This window comes from Caretta caretta, chromosome 13 (genome assembly GCF_965140235.1).
Source record: "Caretta caretta isolate rCarCar2 chromosome 13, rCarCar1.hap1, whole genome shotgun sequence".
NCBI lineage: Eukaryota > Metazoa > Chordata > Testudines > Cheloniidae > Caretta > Caretta caretta.
The window spans coordinates 39,096,107-39,111,388 of NC_134218.1; the positions used below are offsets into that span (position 1 = coordinate 39,096,107).

The window sequence follows — 15,282 nt, forward strand, 5'->3', positions numbered from 1 at the left end:
GGAGAAAGACGCACACGCACACCTGGCGCCTGCTGGGAAATCCGTCTTCCTCCATGGAGAGTGAGGCATGGTGGGAAATGTAGGCCACAAGCGAGAGACAGGCGCTATCCTGTCCGCCGAAAAGGCGCCGAGCATGACGGGAAAGTGAGTGCAGGGCTCCCATGGGCGCAATGCACGGTGGGTAATAGAACCTTAGCACCCCATAAACCCCACGGCCGCAATGCATTGTGGGCAATGTGGTCTTGGCGGAGAGGCTGTTCGGTCCTGGCGCTGGACATGCAGGGAAATGTAGTCCTTGCCTCGCGAAGCGCATGAAGGGAAATGGAACCGTCCTCGTGCCACCGACTCGATTGGTTCTCGCCGGCTTGGCCCGCCGCTCCGCTCCCCGATTGGCCGCCTGGACCGGAAGCGCGCTGTGGTTGGCCGGCAGGGCGCGACGCGGCTCTGTGATTGGCCGGCCGGGCTGGGGGCGCGTCTGGCAGCGATGGCGGCGGCAGCGGCTCCGGCTCCGGGTCCGTGCGGGGCGGGGGGGCCCCGCGTGTCCAGCGGCCGGGACCTGAGCTGCGTCCCGGAGGTGGCGGAGACCCTGGGGGCCGTGGCTCGGCAGGGGTGAGACCACGTGACCCGCCCACGTGGCCACCGCCCCGCCCCCTCCAAGCCCCGCTCATGTGGCGGCGAATTGCCCGGCCTCCCACCCCCCCCGCAGCCTGGGGACCCCCCCGCGCTGGCCTCCCCTCCCCCCCCTGCCCCTGGAGCCCCTCCCCCATCCCGGGCCGGCCTCCCCTCCCCCCCTGCCCCTGGAGCCCCTCCCCCATCCCGGGCCGGCCTCCCCTCCCCCCCTGCCCCTGGAGCCCCTCCCCCATCCCGGGCCGGCCTCCCCTCCCCCCCCTGCCCCTGGAGCCCCTCCCCCATCCCGGGCCGGCCTCCCCTCCCCCCCTGCCCCTGGAGCCCCTCCCCCATCCCGGGCCGGCTTCCCCTCCCGCCCTGCCACTGGAGCCCCTCCCCCATCCCGGGCCGGCTTCCCCTCCCGCCCTGCCACTGGAGCCCCTCCCCCATCCCGGGCCGGCCTCCCCTCCCCCCCTGCCCCTGGAGCCCCTCCCCCATCCCGGGCCGGCTTCCCCTCCCGCCCTGCCACTGGAGCCCCTCCCCCATCCCGGGCCGGCCTCCCCTCCCCCCCTGCCCCTGGAGCCCCTCCCCCATCCCGGGCCGGCTTCCCCTCCCGCCCTGCCATTGGAGCCCCTCCCCCATCCCGGGCCAGCCTCCTCCCCCGGAACCCCTCCCCCATCTCGGACCAGCTTGGGGCTTGGCGGGATCGCACCCAGGGGGATCTGGGGCTCTGCTGGGCTGGGGAACTCCCCGCCACTGGATGAAGCTCCCAGGCCCTTGTCCTCTAGCCCAGCCCTCCGTCTCTCTGCAGGTTCGATTTCCTGTGCATGCCGGTCTTCCACCCACGCTACCGCCGGGAGTTCAGCCATCAGCCGGCCAGTGGCCGCCCTGGCCCCCACACCCGCTCCGACCTGCTGCTCTCGGGGAGAGGTGAGCCCCCCTGCCCCCCACTGGACTTCCCAGTGCCATCTGCCCCCCCTCCGAGCTGGCTGTGCCTCCTAATACTCCCAGGACAGCACCCCCTGCTGAGATCCCACTGCAGTCCTGGCCTTGGAGTCCCCCCTGCGTTGTCTGTGCCCCCCGCTGGGCTGCCGGGCATTATCTGGGCCCCCCAGCCTAGGGAGAGTGACCCCGCATTAGGCTGCCTGGTGGCATGTCTATTCCCCTGCACCCTAGAATCCTAGAATATCAGGGTTGGAAGGGCCCTCAGGAGGTCACCTAGTCCAACCCCCTGGTCAAAGCAGGACCAATCCCCAATTTTTGCCCCAGATCCCTAAACGGCCCCCTCAAGGATTGAGCTCACAACCCTGGGTTTAGCAGACCAATGCTCAAACCATTGAGCTATCCCTCCCCTTGCTGGGGTGCCCCCTGCGCTGTGGATCTCACCCAATCTCGCCCCCCCAGACTGGAACACACTGATTGTGGGGAAGCTGTCTCCCTGGATCCGCCCGGACGCAAAGGTGGAGGCAGTCCGCAGGAACTCAGAGGCGGTGAGTGGGGGGCTGGGAGCCCAGGGAAGGGGGGGGAGATTATAACAGCCCTGGGGGTTAGGGGAGAGGTGATAGTGGGGTGGGGAGGAGGTGTCACGGTGGGGGGAGGGTGGGATAGACCGTGAGGGGAGGGGTTACTCTGGGGGAGTGAGTGGGGGTACACAGTCTCCTCTCTCCCCAGGCAATGCTGCAGGAGCTGAACTTTGGGGCATACCTGGGGCTCCCTGCATTCCTGCTGCCCCTGACGCAGGGCGAGAACCCCAACCTGGCCCGGGTGCTGAGTACCCACATCCACACCGGGCACCACAGCACCATGGTGAGTGCAGGGCTGGGCGGAGGGGGGAAGGGGGTGTGGCTGTGACTAACCCTTCATTTCACCCCCCACCCCCCCAGTTCTGGATGCGGGTCCCCCTGCTGGCCCCTGAGGATCTGCGGGACGACCTGATCGAGAATGAGCCGGTGCCGGTGCCCGAGGACGGCTCGGGGGATGAGAAGACATGGATATGGTGAGGGGGGCAGGGGACCTGGGGGCACTGCTGGGGGGAAGCACGCAGCCCCAGAGCCTGCTTTTAACTGAGGCAAGCACATGTGATGTGGGGAGGCGTCCTGTTGGGGCTGAGGTTAGGGATCTGGGGGAGAGGGGGGCAATGCACAAAGGGGAACTGGGGGGGCACCGAGGGAGGGCAGGATCTTGTTCCCTATTCACTGTCCCCCATTTCTCTGCAGGTGGCACGATTTCCGGACCCTCTGTGACTACAACAAGCGCATTGCAGTGGGTGAGTGTGGGGTGGGGGCACTGCTGCGGGGAAGCTCGCAGCACTGGGGCAGGGGATGGCAGGTTTCTTGACCCCTGTTTTCTGCCCCCTCCAGCCTTGGAGGTGGGGCCAGACCTGCCCTCCAATCACGTCATCGACCGCTGGCTGGGGGAGCCAATCAAAGCGGCCATCCTGCCCACTAGCATCTTCCTGACCAATAAGAAGGGTTTTCCCGTCCTCTCCAAGATGCACCAGCGCCTGGTCTTCCGCCTGCTGAAGGTGAGCCCTGCCCAGGCTCCGCCCACCCAGATCTCCTGGCCCCACCCTCTGAAGCCATGCCCACCCGGAGCCCTGCCCTCCTTGATCCTGTCTCAGTCACTGAGCCACGCCCCCACCTTCCCAAGGTGCACCATCTCCTGCTACACACTAAGCTCTCCAGGCCCCCTCCTAGCTGGGGACACTGCTGTGGGGAAGCTCCCAGCACTGGGATGGAGGAAGGGTGTGACCCCCATTTTCCATCCCCACTTCACTGTGGAGGTTCTATGCTCTGGGGGGAGTATCCCAGGGGCTTGTCTCCCCATGCTGGGGGTCAGGGCGGGTCAGGCTGTGGGGGGGCATTGTCGCTGTCTAACCCCGCCCCCGCCCCCCAGCTGGAGGTGCAGTTCATCGTGTGGGGCGCTCACCACCACCCCGAGAAGGAGTTCTGCTCTTACCTGCAGTACCTGGAGTACCTGAGCCAGAACCGGCCCCCACCCTCCGCCTATGAGCTCTTCGCCAAGGGGTACGAGGACTATCTGCAGTCCCCCCTGCAGGTGAGCGACCACGGCTGTCATCGGTGTGGCTCAGGGTGAACGCCGTCATAGCACTGGGGCTAAGACCCATGGCTCACAAAATAGCTTCTTCAATGTTCACGGCTAACATTGCCAACTGACATTGTTAGGGCCCAGGGTTAACACGGCAATATTGTTACAGCTTGGACCAGCATCCTGTCCCACCATCATTAGGGTTCAGAGTTAACAGGGATTGGTCCAGCATCATATTCCCCCATCATTAAGGTCCAGGGTTAGGGCAAGTTGGGTTAGCGTCATATCCACCATCCTAGGCTGCAGGGTTAACAGGGCTTGGCCAGTATTCTATCTCATCATCATTAGGGTTCAGGATGAATGCTGCCTCGTGCTGGGGTTGGGTCTCATAGGTATCAGAGTGGCATAACTTGGATCCAGGGCCAACATTCTTGTGTCATCATTAGGGTTCAGAGTTAACATCATAACTTGCCAGGATTTCAGGACAGCATTGCACCACAATGTCATTAGGGCTCAGGGTGAACTCTGCTAGAGCACTGTCATTGGGCCTTGTGGCTGCCGACTCACCTTTATTCATGCAGTATCACCTAGTGTCATTGTGACGCCTGTGGGCTATTGGGTGCCCATTGTTAGGGTTCTGAGGGGATGCCCCGTGACTATGCAATGTTGATGCATCTGTCATCTGCATTCAGAGTGAACATCTCATGTCAGAGTTCATCATTAGGGCCCAGAGTGAACACTTCTCTTGGTGGGCTTGGCGTGCATCATTAGGGTTCAGAGTGAATGTCACTGGCTCTGCAGTGCAATGGGGGGGGTTCTTCCTACTCCCTGCCCTCCTCACGCTGCTCTCCCCTCCTCCCGCAGCCCCTGATGGACAACCTGGAGTCCCAGACCTATGAGGTCTTTGAGAAGGACCCCATCAAATACTCCCAGTACCAACAGGTGTGGGGGAGCTGGGCCATGAACAGGGGGAGGGGCTTTGGTGGGCAGGACCTAGCTAAGGGGGTGGGGCCAGAGGGAAGGAGGAGTGGCTGTGGGAAGGGGTGGGGCCTGTGGCGAGGGGTAATGGGAGCAAGGCCTAGTGGGTGAGGGTTCAGGGAGGGTGGGGCAATGGGGGCAGGGTGTATTTGGGGGTGGGGCCTGGGGGGAGGAGTGTGGTGTGGGGGCAGGATCTGAGGGGGGCAGTTGGGGGGGGGCTGCAGGGCTCCCCAGAGACTACCCCCTCTCCTCTACCCCCCAGGCGATCTATAGGTGCCTGCTGGACCGGGTGCCTGAAGAGGAGAAGGAGACGAATGTGCAGTGAGTGATGCCCCGCCCCTCCATGGCAACGCCCCACCCCTCAGTTATACCCCTCCCACCTGGTGCTGCCCCAGCCCCATGGGACATGGCTCGCCTGACAACCTGACCTGGTGATGCTCCTGAAGGCCACTCGGATCCTTCCCCCCCGATGGGGAGATCCATCCCCCTGGCACCCCCTTTGTGCTGCCCTCTGACCTCCCTCTGTGCCCCTCAGGGTAGTGATGGTGCTGGGAGCCGGCCGGGGCCCCCTGGTCAATGCCACGCTGCGGGCGTCCCGCCAGGCCGGCCGGCGGGTGAAGATCTATGCCGTGGAGAAGAACCCCAACGCTGTGGTGACGTGAGTGCCCCCGTGCTGGCCCTGCCCCATATTCAACCCCCCTCCCCCTCCCAAGTTAAAGCCTGCTGAGACTAGGCCCATTGTCTGTGTGTTTATCCATCCCTCACCCCCTGAGACCTGGTGTAGGAGAAGGGAGGAGATCCAGGGGCTGGCAGTTCCTTGGGTTAACCCTCACTCCCTGCAGACTGGACAGCTGGCAGTAGGAGTGGGGGGCATACAGTGACAGGCAGTTCCCCAGGTTAACCCCATGACTCTGACAGGCTGGAGAGCTGGCAGTATGAAGGGGCGCAATCGCAGTAGGAGGGGATCCAGTGGTGGGCAGTTCCCTGGGTTAGCCCCACACCAACCCGAAGGCTGGAGCACTGGCAGCAGGATGGGGGGATATAGCGGTGGGCAGTTCCCTGGTTTAATCTGGAGTGCTCGTGGTAGGAGCGGGGAGCCAGTGGCGGACAGTTCCCTGGATTAACTCTGCACTCCCCGCAGCCTGGAGAGCTGGCAGTACGAGGAGTGGGGCTCGCAGGTGACCGTGGTATCGTCTGACATGCGGGACTGGACGGCCCCTGAGCAGGCCGATCTCCTGGTGTCGGAGCTGCTGGGCTCCTTTGCTGACAACGAGCTGTCCCCCGAGTGCCTGGACGGGGCGCAGCACTGCCTGCGGGGTGAGCAGGCTCCGGGGGTGGGGGGAGCTGTGGGTCGGGCAGGGGGAGCAGTGGGAGGTGTTGGTGGGGGGCAGGGGGAGGAGCTGGTGGGGCATGGGGGGGGAGTTGTGGAGGGTTGCTGGGCAGGGAGGCAGGTTTGGTGTGGGGCGCTTGTTGCCCCAATGTCTGACGCCCTCCTCTCCCCCCCGCCCCATTCTCCAGCGGGCGGCGTGAGCATCCCCAGCACTTACACGTCCTTCCTGGCACCCATCTCCTCCTCCAAGCTGTACAACGAGGTGCGCGCCTGTCGGGAGAAGGACCGGCACCCCGAGGTGAGCCCCCCAACCACGCCCCCCACATGCCTCCTTCCTGGCCTCCAGTCCTCCTGTCCCCCGCCAGTCTGAACCCCCCCCCCACCCCCCCAGCTCGGTCAGGGGTTGCCCAGGTGCTGTCTGGCAGGGGCTGGGGGTCACGCTCTGACCAGGTCTCTCTCCCCCCCCCACCCTCCCCCAGGCGCAGTTTGAGATGCCCTATGTCGTGCGGCTCCACAACTTCCACCAGCTGGCACCACCCCAGCCCTGCTTCACCTTCCACCACCCGCACCCAGGTAGGGCGCTGGGGCGGGGCCTGAGCTGACCACACCCCTGTGGGGTGGGGAGGGGAGGGGCCTGAGCTGACCACACCCTTCTAGGAGAAAGTTCTCCCCTAACCTCCCCCCTTTGGGCAGACCCAGACCGGGACAAGAGCCAGTACCGGCAGCTGGAGTTCGCGGTGGAGGTGAACACTGTGCTGCACGGCTTCGCCGGCTACTTCGAGACCACGCTCTACGGCGACGTCACACTCAGTGAGTGCGGGGCCGGGGGCTGCTGGAGCATGGGGGGGGCGGGGCACTGCTGGGCCAGAAGGGGGGGCAGGGCGCAGCTGGGGGCTTGTGGGGGGCAGGGCCAGGGCACTGGGATGGGGTCAGGGTGCAGTGGGGGGATGTCAGGGGAAGTGGGGAAGCCTGGTTGAGGAGGGCGGGGCTGGAGATTTTCCTGGTTGGGCAGATCCAGAGGGGCAAGGCTCCCCAGGTGGGGGGAGGGGTGGAGGTTGCCCAGGCCGGCAGGGGGGCAGGTCTGGGGGGGAGGCTGCCGAGGCTCAGGGGGGCAGATCTGGGGGGGAGGCTCCCTAGGTATTGGGGGGAGGGGTGGAGGTTGCGCAGGGGGGCAGGTCTGGGGGGGAGGCTCCCTAGGTATTGGGGGGAGGGGGCAGGTTGCCCAGGCTGGTGGGGGGGGCAGGTCTGGGGGGGAGGCTCCCTAGGTATTGGGGGGAGGGGTGGAGGTTGCCCAGGCCGGCAGGGGGGCAGGTCTGGGGGGGAGGCTCCCTAGGTATTGGGGGGAGGGGTGGAGGTTGCCCAGGCTGGTGGGGGGGGCAGGTCTGGGGGGGAGGCTGCCGAGGCTCAGGGGGGCAGGTCTGGGGGGGAGGCTCCCTAGGTATTGGGGGGAGGGGTGGAGGTTGCCCAGGCCGGCAGGGGGGCAGGTCTGGGGGGGAGGCTCCCTAGGTATTGGGGGGAGGGGGCAGGTTGCCCAGGCTGGTGGGGGGGGCAGGTCTGGGGGGGGAGGCTCCCTAGGTATTGGGGGGAGGGGGGGAGGTTGCCCAGGATGGTGTGGGGGGGCAGATGAGGGGGGAGGCTGCCGAGGCTCGGGGGGGAGATCTGGGGGGGAAGCTCCCCCGGTGGGGGGGCTCCGTGCGGGGGGAGGGGCAGAGGGTGCCGGGGGGGTCCTGGCCCCCGTCTCACGCCCCCTCCCCCCAGGTATCCGGCCCGAGACGCACTCCCCCGGCATGTTCTCCTGGTTCCCCATCTTCTTCCCCATCAAGGTGAGCGGCCCCCGCCCAGGGGGCTCCCCGGCGGGGGGGCAGTGTCCTCACGGGGGAGGGGGAAGCCGTAGGGCGTGTCCCCGGGGAGGGGGCGGGGCTTGGCCAGGGGCGGGGCTTGGCGCGGCCTGACGCTCCCTCTCTTCCCCACAGCAGCCGCTGGCGGTGCGCGCGGGCGAGCGCGTGCGCGTGGCCTTCTGGCGCTGCGCGGCCCCGCGCAAGGTGTGGTACGAGTGGGCGGTGACGGCGCCCGGCTGCTCCGCCCTGCACAACCCCAGCGGCCGCTCCTCCACCATCGGCCTCTGAACGGGCGCCACGTCAGTGAGACCCCGCCCCCTCCGTCTCGGCCTGTGAGTGGCCCGGACGTCACCGGGGGCGGGGCCTGGACCGAGACCCCGCCCCACGCGGCCCTCCCTCCCCTCTCTGTCCACGGTCCGTGCGTTTCAATAAAGCTTTCTGTCTGGGCCCTTGTGTGTGTCTGTCTCCGGCGGGAGAGGGGCGCCCTCCCGTTGTCATGGCAACCAGCCCCCTGAGCGCAGCCGTGCGAGTGGGGATAGGTTACTGACGCTGCTGTACCGCCCCTCTTCGTTCTGGGCCAATCAGCGTTGCTGTTGTGAGCCAAGCCACATCCGCTGACTCATCTTCAACCACTCAGGGTGGTCGCTGTCCGCCAAGTCCCGCCTCACCTGCCAATCACCCTGCGGCCGCGGGGGAAGCGGCGCGCCCCCCGGCTCCGGGCCAAACAGCGAGGCCACGGCGAGAAAAGGCCCGACCCCTTCTCTCTCTCGCTCAATCGTCGCTGGAGCCGACGCAAAAACACCCCGTCCCCTCCAAACTCTGCGCCAATCAGCGCCGCCCTCTCTGGGAACTGACCAATCAGCAACGGCGCTGTTCCAACCCGCGTCCCCTTGCCGACCCCGGCCAATCAGCGCCGTTCCGCTCATCCAATCAGGGTCGCGCTGCCGCCCCGTTCGCGCCTGCGCGCGAAGCTTCTGGGGGAGGGGAAGGTTCTGGAGGCAGCCGCGGCCTCCGCCATCTTAGCGCCGCGTCCGGCCGCGGAGAAACCCGGAGCCCAAGGAACCGGCGCCACCCCGGAGGAGGGTGAGAATGGGGGCAGGGTGACGTCATGGCACGGGGGGCACCTCACGGGGGGTGAAGGTGATAACGTCAGTGTCCCGTGAGGGGGGTGGGCACTAGCGCGGGGTTCTAGAATGCTGGGCGGAGGGGTTCGTGGGAGGCTTAGAACGCGAAGGACGGTGCTGGGCGGGGCTTGCAAGGGGCTTTAGAACGCTGGGGGCTTAGGGGCGGGGCTAAGAGTTTGGGCGGGGCTTGGAAGAGGGCTTAGAACGCGGGGGGCTTGGGGGCGGGGCTACGGGGCGGGGTGGGGCTTGCAAGGGGCATAGAACGCGGGGGGCGGGGCTTGCTGCAGGGATAGAACAGTCGGGAGGGGTGGCATCAAAGTCTAGAATGTGGAGGCGGGGCCTAGAAGGGGGTTCTAGAGTGGAGGGGTTCTAGAGCAGAGGTTCCTTCAAGCAGGTTGGGACTTGGGGTCTTGCTAGGCCCTTGGCCAGATGAAGGGGGTGCCCTGCGCGCATCAGCATCCCGGGTCCTGGGTCTGTAGAACCGGTCTGGAATTGGGAAGGGTCGAGAGCAGGCCTGGCTCCCTGGGGATCTAGAGCAGACTCTGGCCCAGGATTTAGAGCCGTGACGCTCTCGGGGCGGCATGCTGGAGATGGGGTGCTCTAGAACAGGCCTGGCTGTGTCTCCCAAGGTGTTCCTCAGACCTAGGGGTGGTGTCTCCTCTGAATGTTTGGAATTGGGTGGGGGGGCTAGAGCAGGGTGGATGCCAGGAAGGAGGTGACTTGTGGGTGGCTCTTTCTCCTCACTGGTTTTGGAGCCCCCAGCCTGGGACTGACAGCCTGCTCTGGAATAGGGACTTTTCTGGAGCCAGGCTCAATACATGGCGGGGGAGGGGTATCTTGCAAAGTGCTCCAGACTGGTAGTGGGGCAGCAAAGGGACATGGGTCCGGAACATCTGGGACCCCTAGCCTGACATCGGGTAGGGGGGTTTGGAGCGTGCAGGCTAGAACGATTGGGGGTCCCCCCCATGCTCACCACACCCCGTCTCTCCGCAGGACTCGTCTGAGAGCCGCTCAAGCCCGGAGTCTGCCCTGCCCTTCGGGGGTGGGGCACCCCCGGCACGCTCCATGGAGCCGGGGGTCTCAAATCCGCTGCAGGAGCCCGTGAGTACCCCGCTCCCCTCGGCTGTGGCTCCCTGGATGGGGCCCCGAGGGGTCGGCCTGGGACTAATCCCCCCTCTCCTCTCCCGCAGAGCTCGGCCGACGCCATGACGCCCGACGACTTCGACATTGTCATCGAAGCCATGCTGGAGGCGCCTTACAAGAAGGAGGAGGTGAGGGGCGGGGGGCCCTTGCGAGGGGCGTGCCTCAGTTTCCCCAGCGTCTCTGGAGCAGTGGAGGCTGGAGGGGGGTCCTTGGTGGCTGGTGGGGAGAGCGGAGCGGGGGTGCTGATGCGGGCTGCCCCATCTCCCACTGAGGCGTGGCTTTGTTTCCTCCAGGCCCAGGCAGGACCCTCAAAGGCGCCAGCTGAAGCCCCTGCGGCTCAGGTAACGTATGGGGGGGCCTGTGAGGGGATGGGGGGGCTGCATCCTGTATTCACCTCTCTGTGCTCCTCCCGCAGCCCCCGGAGGAGCAGAGCAAGGAGGTGAAGAAGGAGAGTGCCAGCAGCAGGTGAGAGGGGTGGGGGGCTGCCCCACAGTAATGGCATCTCCCCCTGGCAGTGGGCGGGGCGGGGGCTGCCCCATGCTAACAGTGTCTCCCCCCGGCAGTGGGCGGGCCGTGGGGGGCTGCCCCACGTTAACGGTGTCCCCTCCCGACACTGGGGGGAGCAGGGGGCTGTCCTATGCTAATTTTGTTTCTCCACCCCCCAAGTAGCAGCAGGAAAAAGAGGAGTCGGAGCCGTGAGCACAGACACAGGTAGGGGCGGGGGGCTTGTGTGTTTGCCTGGGGGTACGGGGTGGCAGGGAGTGTCTGTGAGGGGAGCTGTGATTGGCCAGGGGCGCAGAGGGTGTGTGAGGGGAGCTGTGATTGGCTGAGAGTGGCCCAGGGATGCTGTGATTGGCCAGGGGGCTTTGATTGGCTGGGTGAGGCCAAGGGAGTGTGTGATTGGCCGGCGGGGTCTCTGACACTCTGTCTTTCTAGCCGGGACCAGGAGCGGCGGCGGCGCAGTAGCCGGAGCCGGGAGCGCCGGAGCCGCCACAGGAGCCGGAGCCGGGAGCGCCGGCGGGGGAGCCGTTCCCGGAGCCGGGAGCGCCGGCGCGAGGAGAGAGCGCGGTACCGCAGCCCCCCACTCCCCGGGTGAGTCAGGCCCTGCCCCTGGGTGAGTGGCACCCCACTCCCAGCCAGACCCTGCCCCTGGGAGAGTGAGACTCCACCCCCAGGTGAACGAGACCCCCCCCCTCCTTGGCCAACCCCTGCGCCCTGGTGAGGAAGGCCCTGGCCAGACCTACCCCCGGGCGAGGGAATCCGCTCCCCAGCCAGGCCCTGCCCTCACAACACTCCCTGCCCATCCCTACTTGGAGGGACCCCACCCCCTTCCCTCCCCTTCCCATTGCAGCCCCCTGGGGAACCCAGCCCCTGCCTTCCCTCCACTCGCTTGGCCCTGACCTGGTGTCTGCCCCCAGGCGCCGGTTTGGACACAGTAAGAGCCCCCTGTACCGGGAGAAAAGCCCCGTGCGGTGAGTGACGCCCATACCAGGAGCGGGGGGAGGCCGGGCATAGATCTGGGCCCCATGCCGGGAGCAGAGATGGGGGCTTTGGGAGTGGTGTTGGCAGGGGTCTGGCTGGGGATCTGGTTGGTTGGGCGGAGGAGAGTTGGGGGGATCTGTCCAGGGGTTGGATCATCTGGGGAGAGCGGAGCTGATGGATCTGGGTGGCAGGATCTGGCGCAAATGGGCCTGGCGGGAGAGGAGCTGGGGGGTCTGGTTGGGGGAGCGCAGTGGGGGAAGAGTCGAGGGCCTCGGCCCAGCACCCCTGACATCCTGTCCGGCAGGGAGGCACTGGGCAGCCTGAGCCCCGAGGAGCGGGACGCTCGCACCGTGTTTTGCATGCAGCTGGCCGCCCGTATCCGCCCCCGCGACCTCGAGGACTTCTTCTCTGCTGTTGGCAAGGTACTGCCCCGGCCCTGCCCCGGCCCCACCCCCAGAAGGTCGAGGGTTGCCAACCCTCCAGGATTGGCCAAGAGTCTTGGGAATTAAACAGTAATCTTGAATTAGGGGTGTCTGTGATGAAATCTCCGGGAATACGTCCAACCAGAATTGGTGGCCCGAAGGAGGTCTGTCTTGCCAGAGTAGGGTGACCAGACAGCAGCTGTGAAGAACCAGGACGGGGGTGGGGGTAATAGGCACCTATATAAGAAAAAGTCCCAAAAAACAGGACTGTCCCTTTGCAAAGGGGACATCTGGACACCCTAGGCCAGGGTAACCTGGCTCTTCCACCTGCTCATTCCCGAAGCCTCACCCACTGTGCATAGGCCCCGCTCCCCTGCCATCTCCAACCCCACCCCCCCATGCTGGGCCCCGCTTCTCCTCTCCGTGGCCCTTCCCCCCCTGTGCCTGGCCCTGCCCTTCCTGCCATCTCTAACCCCGTCCTGTTCTGGGCCCTGCCCCTTGGCCGTCTCCCCCCAGGTGCGGGACGTGCGGATCATCTCGGACCGGAACTCGCGGCGCTCCAAGGGCATTGCCTACGTGGAGTTCTGTGAGATCCAGTCGGTGCCGCTGGCCATCGGGCTGACGGGGCAGCGCCTGCTGGGTGTTCCCATCATCGTCCAGGCCTCCCAGGTGGGGGACAAGGGGATGATAGAGGGGAGCTGTGGGGCAGTGTCGGGGGTGGAGGGTGTCCAGGGGGGCTGCTGGGGGCAAGGGTGTCAGGGGACTAAGGGCTGTCCTGGGGGGTGGGGGGATGATGGCAGGGCGCAGGGGTCTCGGGGGACTGTAGGGTGTCCAGGAGGCAGGGGGATGACAGGAGCAAGGGGACGACCAGGGATGATGGGGGGCAGGACCATTCAGGGCAGGGCTGGGGGATGTCTCAGGGGCGGGGGACAGCCGCAGAGGGCCTGGGGGGTCCTGGCTGAGGAGGGGGGCGCCTGGGAGCGGAAGCCAGCTGGGTGGGGGGGGGGGGGGAGGGGGCCGGCTGGGCCATGTCTGGGGACGGGGAGGGGACTGGGCAGCGGCGGGGGCATCAGGACCCCGGCTCACCCCACGCCTCGCCCCGCAGGCGGAGAAGAACCGGCTGGCGGCCATGGCCAGCGCCCTGCAGAAGGGCAGCGGGGGGCCCATGCGGCTCTATGTGGGCTCCCTGCACTGCAACATCACCAAGGAGATGCTGCGCGGGATCTTCGAGCCCTTCGGCAAGGTGGGGGGCGCGGCCGAGGATTCCCCCTGTGGGGAGTGGGCATCCCCATGGTGGGGAGGGGCTGGGGGGTTCCCGGAGCTGTGGGTGGGGCCTGGGGTTGTGGGAGGGGCCCTGTCTGACTCCACTCCAGCTCTGTATCGTTTGCCACGCCCCCATGCAGATTGACAGCATCGTGCTGATGAGGGACCCAGACACCGGCCAGTCCAAGGGCTACGGATTCCTGACGGTGAGTGGGACCCCACCCCCCAGCCAGCCCCCCTCGGCTCCAACACACATCCCAGCCCTGGCTCTCCTGAAGCACCCGACCCCCATTTTTCCATTCTGATGGCTCCTCCCCAGTACGCCCTCAATAGACCCCCTGCCAGGCTGGCCCTACCTCCCCATTGATGGGCCGGCCTTGGCTCCCCTATCCCCCAGCCAAGCCATCCCTGCCCCTGCCCCTGCCCCACCAGCCGTAACCCTCTGCACTGCAGTCAGGCCAGCTTCACCACCACCCCTTGGCCTTGACCTTCCCCCAGCCGTCCTGTGCTCCCCCCTGACCTGGCCCCCCCCTGCAGTTCGCGGAGGCAGAATGTGCCCGCCGGGCGCTGGAGCAGCTGAACGGGTTCGAGCTGGCCGGACGCCCCATGCGCCTGGGGCACGTCACCGAGCGGCTGGACGGCACCACGGACATCTCCTTCCCCGAGGGCCCTGAGGAGACCGAGCCTGGCTCCGGTGGGGGGCTGCAGCTGCTGGCCAAGCTGGCTGAAGGTGGGGGCCTGCAGCTGGGGGAGTTTCCTAGCCTGGGGGGGGCTGTGGCTGGGGGGGGGGGCGGTTCCTGGCCTGGGAGGGCTGTGGTTGGGCAGGGGGGAGACAGTGGCTGGGGGGGAGCGGTTCCTGGCCATGCTGACAAGTGGGGATTCCTGGCCAAAGAGGGAGAGTGGCCCTGTGTGGCCTGAATCCAGCTGTGACCCAGGCTGGTGGGGGAGGGCGGGGGGGGCGCATTTGCACCCCTGATGACCCCCCATTTGCTCCCTAGGCTCCGGGATCCAACTGCCGGCTGCAGCTGCGGCTCAGGCCGCCCTTCAACTGAACGGCGCCATCCCACTGAGCGCCCTGAACCCTGCCGCCCTGACAGGTAACTCGGCGCTTGGGGGGCTCTGGGAGGGGTGGCGTGTCCCCCATGGACAGGGACTGGGCCCCCTCAGCGGCCCCAGGCAGCACCAGCTCCTTGCTGGCCCGTCACTCCCCACCTGCCGCCGAGGGGGTCCTGGCCTGGCCCAGCCCCCCAGGATTCGGGCTGCTGTCGTTTCTGTGTCTCCCCTGCACCCTCCCAGACCCCCTCGGCTTGGCACCAGACACCTGGCGTCCCCTCCAGGCTGCCTTGCGGGGAATGGGGCTCCATGTGGGTCCCTCTGACCATCTCTCCTCCACCCCCTAGCTCTGAGCCCGGCTCTGAACCTGGCCTCGCAGACACTGGCGTCCCAGTGCCTCCAGCTCTCGGGGCTCTTCTCCTCCCCGGGCATGTGAGTCTGGGGGCGGGGCTGGCTGGGCAGGGGCGGGGCCTGGGGTGGGGGGCTGGCAGGTTGACAATGGGGTGGGGTGGGGCTGGCTGGGGAGGAGTGGGGCGGAGAGGGGCTGCTTGAGGTGAGGCTGGGCTGGCAGAGGTGGGGCTCAGGAATGTGGGGTGGAGCTTGGTCCTTTCCCCTCTAACACTCCCCCTCTTCGGTCTGCAGGTAGCGCCCCCCCCCCACGGACCCTGGGGCTGGAGTGGGGGCTGGGCTGCCAGGGCCTCCCGCGGAGTCAGAGCTCCAGGGGCAGAAATGGGGCTGGGGGGGGGCACGAGCAACAAACCACCCCCCCCGCCCCACGGACTTTGCCCTGACCTCGCAGGGGCCCATCTCGGGGAGTGGGGGCTCAATGGGGGCACCTGGCTCTGCCCCCTGGCCCTACCCAGCCCCTCCCCCCTGCCAACAAGTGGGTTTTTTTCTTCTTTTTCTTTTATTTTCTTTATGGAAACAAATTAAAAACAATTACCACCAAAAAATGCATCAAAAGTTTGTGAGGGGGGAGGGGCAGGGGCTGCGGG

At 66.8% G+C, this 15,282-nt stretch overlaps 2 protein-coding genes across 6 annotated transcripts; both read left to right on the top strand.

Moving 5' to 3' along the window:
• The first annotated feature begins 451 nt into the window (after window positions 1-451).
• On the top strand, window positions 452-8,330 carry PRMT5 (protein arginine methyltransferase 5). 3 transcript variants are annotated; one of them, XM_048820688.2, is made up of 17 exons: window positions 452-609; window positions 1,418-1,536; window positions 2,011-2,096; window positions 2,278-2,412; window positions 2,490-2,602; window positions 2,823-2,872; window positions 2,967-3,130; window positions 3,502-3,663; window positions 4,519-4,596; window positions 4,895-4,953; window positions 5,168-5,290; window positions 5,774-5,949; window positions 6,151-6,260; window positions 6,442-6,535; window positions 6,656-6,772; window positions 7,721-7,785; window positions 7,936-8,247. In XM_048820688.2, exons 1-17 carry the CDS (start codon window positions 485-487, stop codon window positions 8,086-8,088), a joined length of 1,929 nt encoding a protein of 642 aa, XP_048676645.2. In that variant the 5' UTR covers window positions 452-484; the 3' UTR covers window positions 8,089-8,247. The 3 variants fall into 3 exon arrangements, with proteins under 3 accessions (XP_048676645.2, XP_048676644.2, XP_074975074.1); XM_048820687.2 differs by lacking the exon at window positions 7,721-7,785 and having other exon boundaries at window positions 7,936-8,330; XM_075118973.1 differs by lacking the exon at window positions 7,721-7,785 and having other exon boundaries at window positions 486-512; window positions 7,936-8,330.
• A 407-nt stretch (window positions 8,331-8,737) lies between these two features.
• On the top strand, window positions 8,738-15,240 carry RBM23 (RNA binding motif protein 23). Of its 3 annotated transcripts, none has more exons than XM_048820689.2 (16): window positions 8,738-8,883; window positions 9,918-10,025; window positions 10,115-10,195; window positions 10,361-10,408; window positions 10,483-10,532; window positions 10,734-10,778; window positions 11,004-11,159; window positions 11,486-11,539; window positions 11,854-11,971; window positions 12,488-12,640; window positions 13,077-13,214; window positions 13,375-13,440; window positions 13,772-13,964; window positions 14,233-14,331; window positions 14,635-14,719; window positions 14,930-15,240. In XM_048820689.2, exons 2-16 carry the CDS (start codon window positions 9,990-9,992, stop codon window positions 14,931-14,933), a joined length of 1,326 nt encoding a protein of 441 aa, XP_048676646.1. In that variant the 5' UTR covers window positions 8,738-8,883; window positions 9,918-9,989; the 3' UTR covers window positions 14,934-15,240. The 3 variants fall into 3 exon arrangements, with proteins under 3 accessions (XP_048676646.1, XP_048676648.1, XP_048676647.1); XM_048820691.2 differs by having other exon boundaries at window positions 10,737-10,778; XM_048820690.2 differs by lacking the exon at window positions 14,930-15,240 and having other exon boundaries at window positions 14,635-14,723.
• Window positions 15,241-15,282: the final 42 nt, after the last annotated feature.

Excerpts from the sequence above, each read along its gene's own strand:
- PRMT5 (XM_048820687.2), top strand. The coding sequence starts at position 485 with ATGGCGGCGGCAGCGGCTCCGGCTCCGGGTCCGTGCGGGGCGGGGGGG. Across the intron at positions 2,413-2,489 it reads CCGGGCACCACAGCACCATG|TTCTGGATGCGGGTCCCCCT; the intron begins GTGAGTGCAGGG and ends CCACCCCCCCAG. Across the intron at positions 5,291-5,773 it reads AACCCCAACGCTGTGGTGAC|CCTGGAGAGCTGGCAGTACG; the intron begins GTGAGTGCCCCC and ends CACTCCCCGCAG.
- RBM23 (XM_048820689.2), top strand. The coding sequence starts at position 9,990 with ATGGAGCCGGGGGTCTCAAATCCGCTGCAGGAGCCC. Across the intron at positions 10,026-10,114 it reads CAAATCCGCTGCAGGAGCCC|AGCTCGGCCGACGCCATGAC; the intron begins GTGAGTACCCCG and ends CCTCTCCCGCAG. Across the intron at positions 12,641-13,076 it reads TCATCGTCCAGGCCTCCCAG|GCGGAGAAGAACCGGCTGGC; the intron begins GTGGGGGACAAG and ends CTCGCCCCGCAG.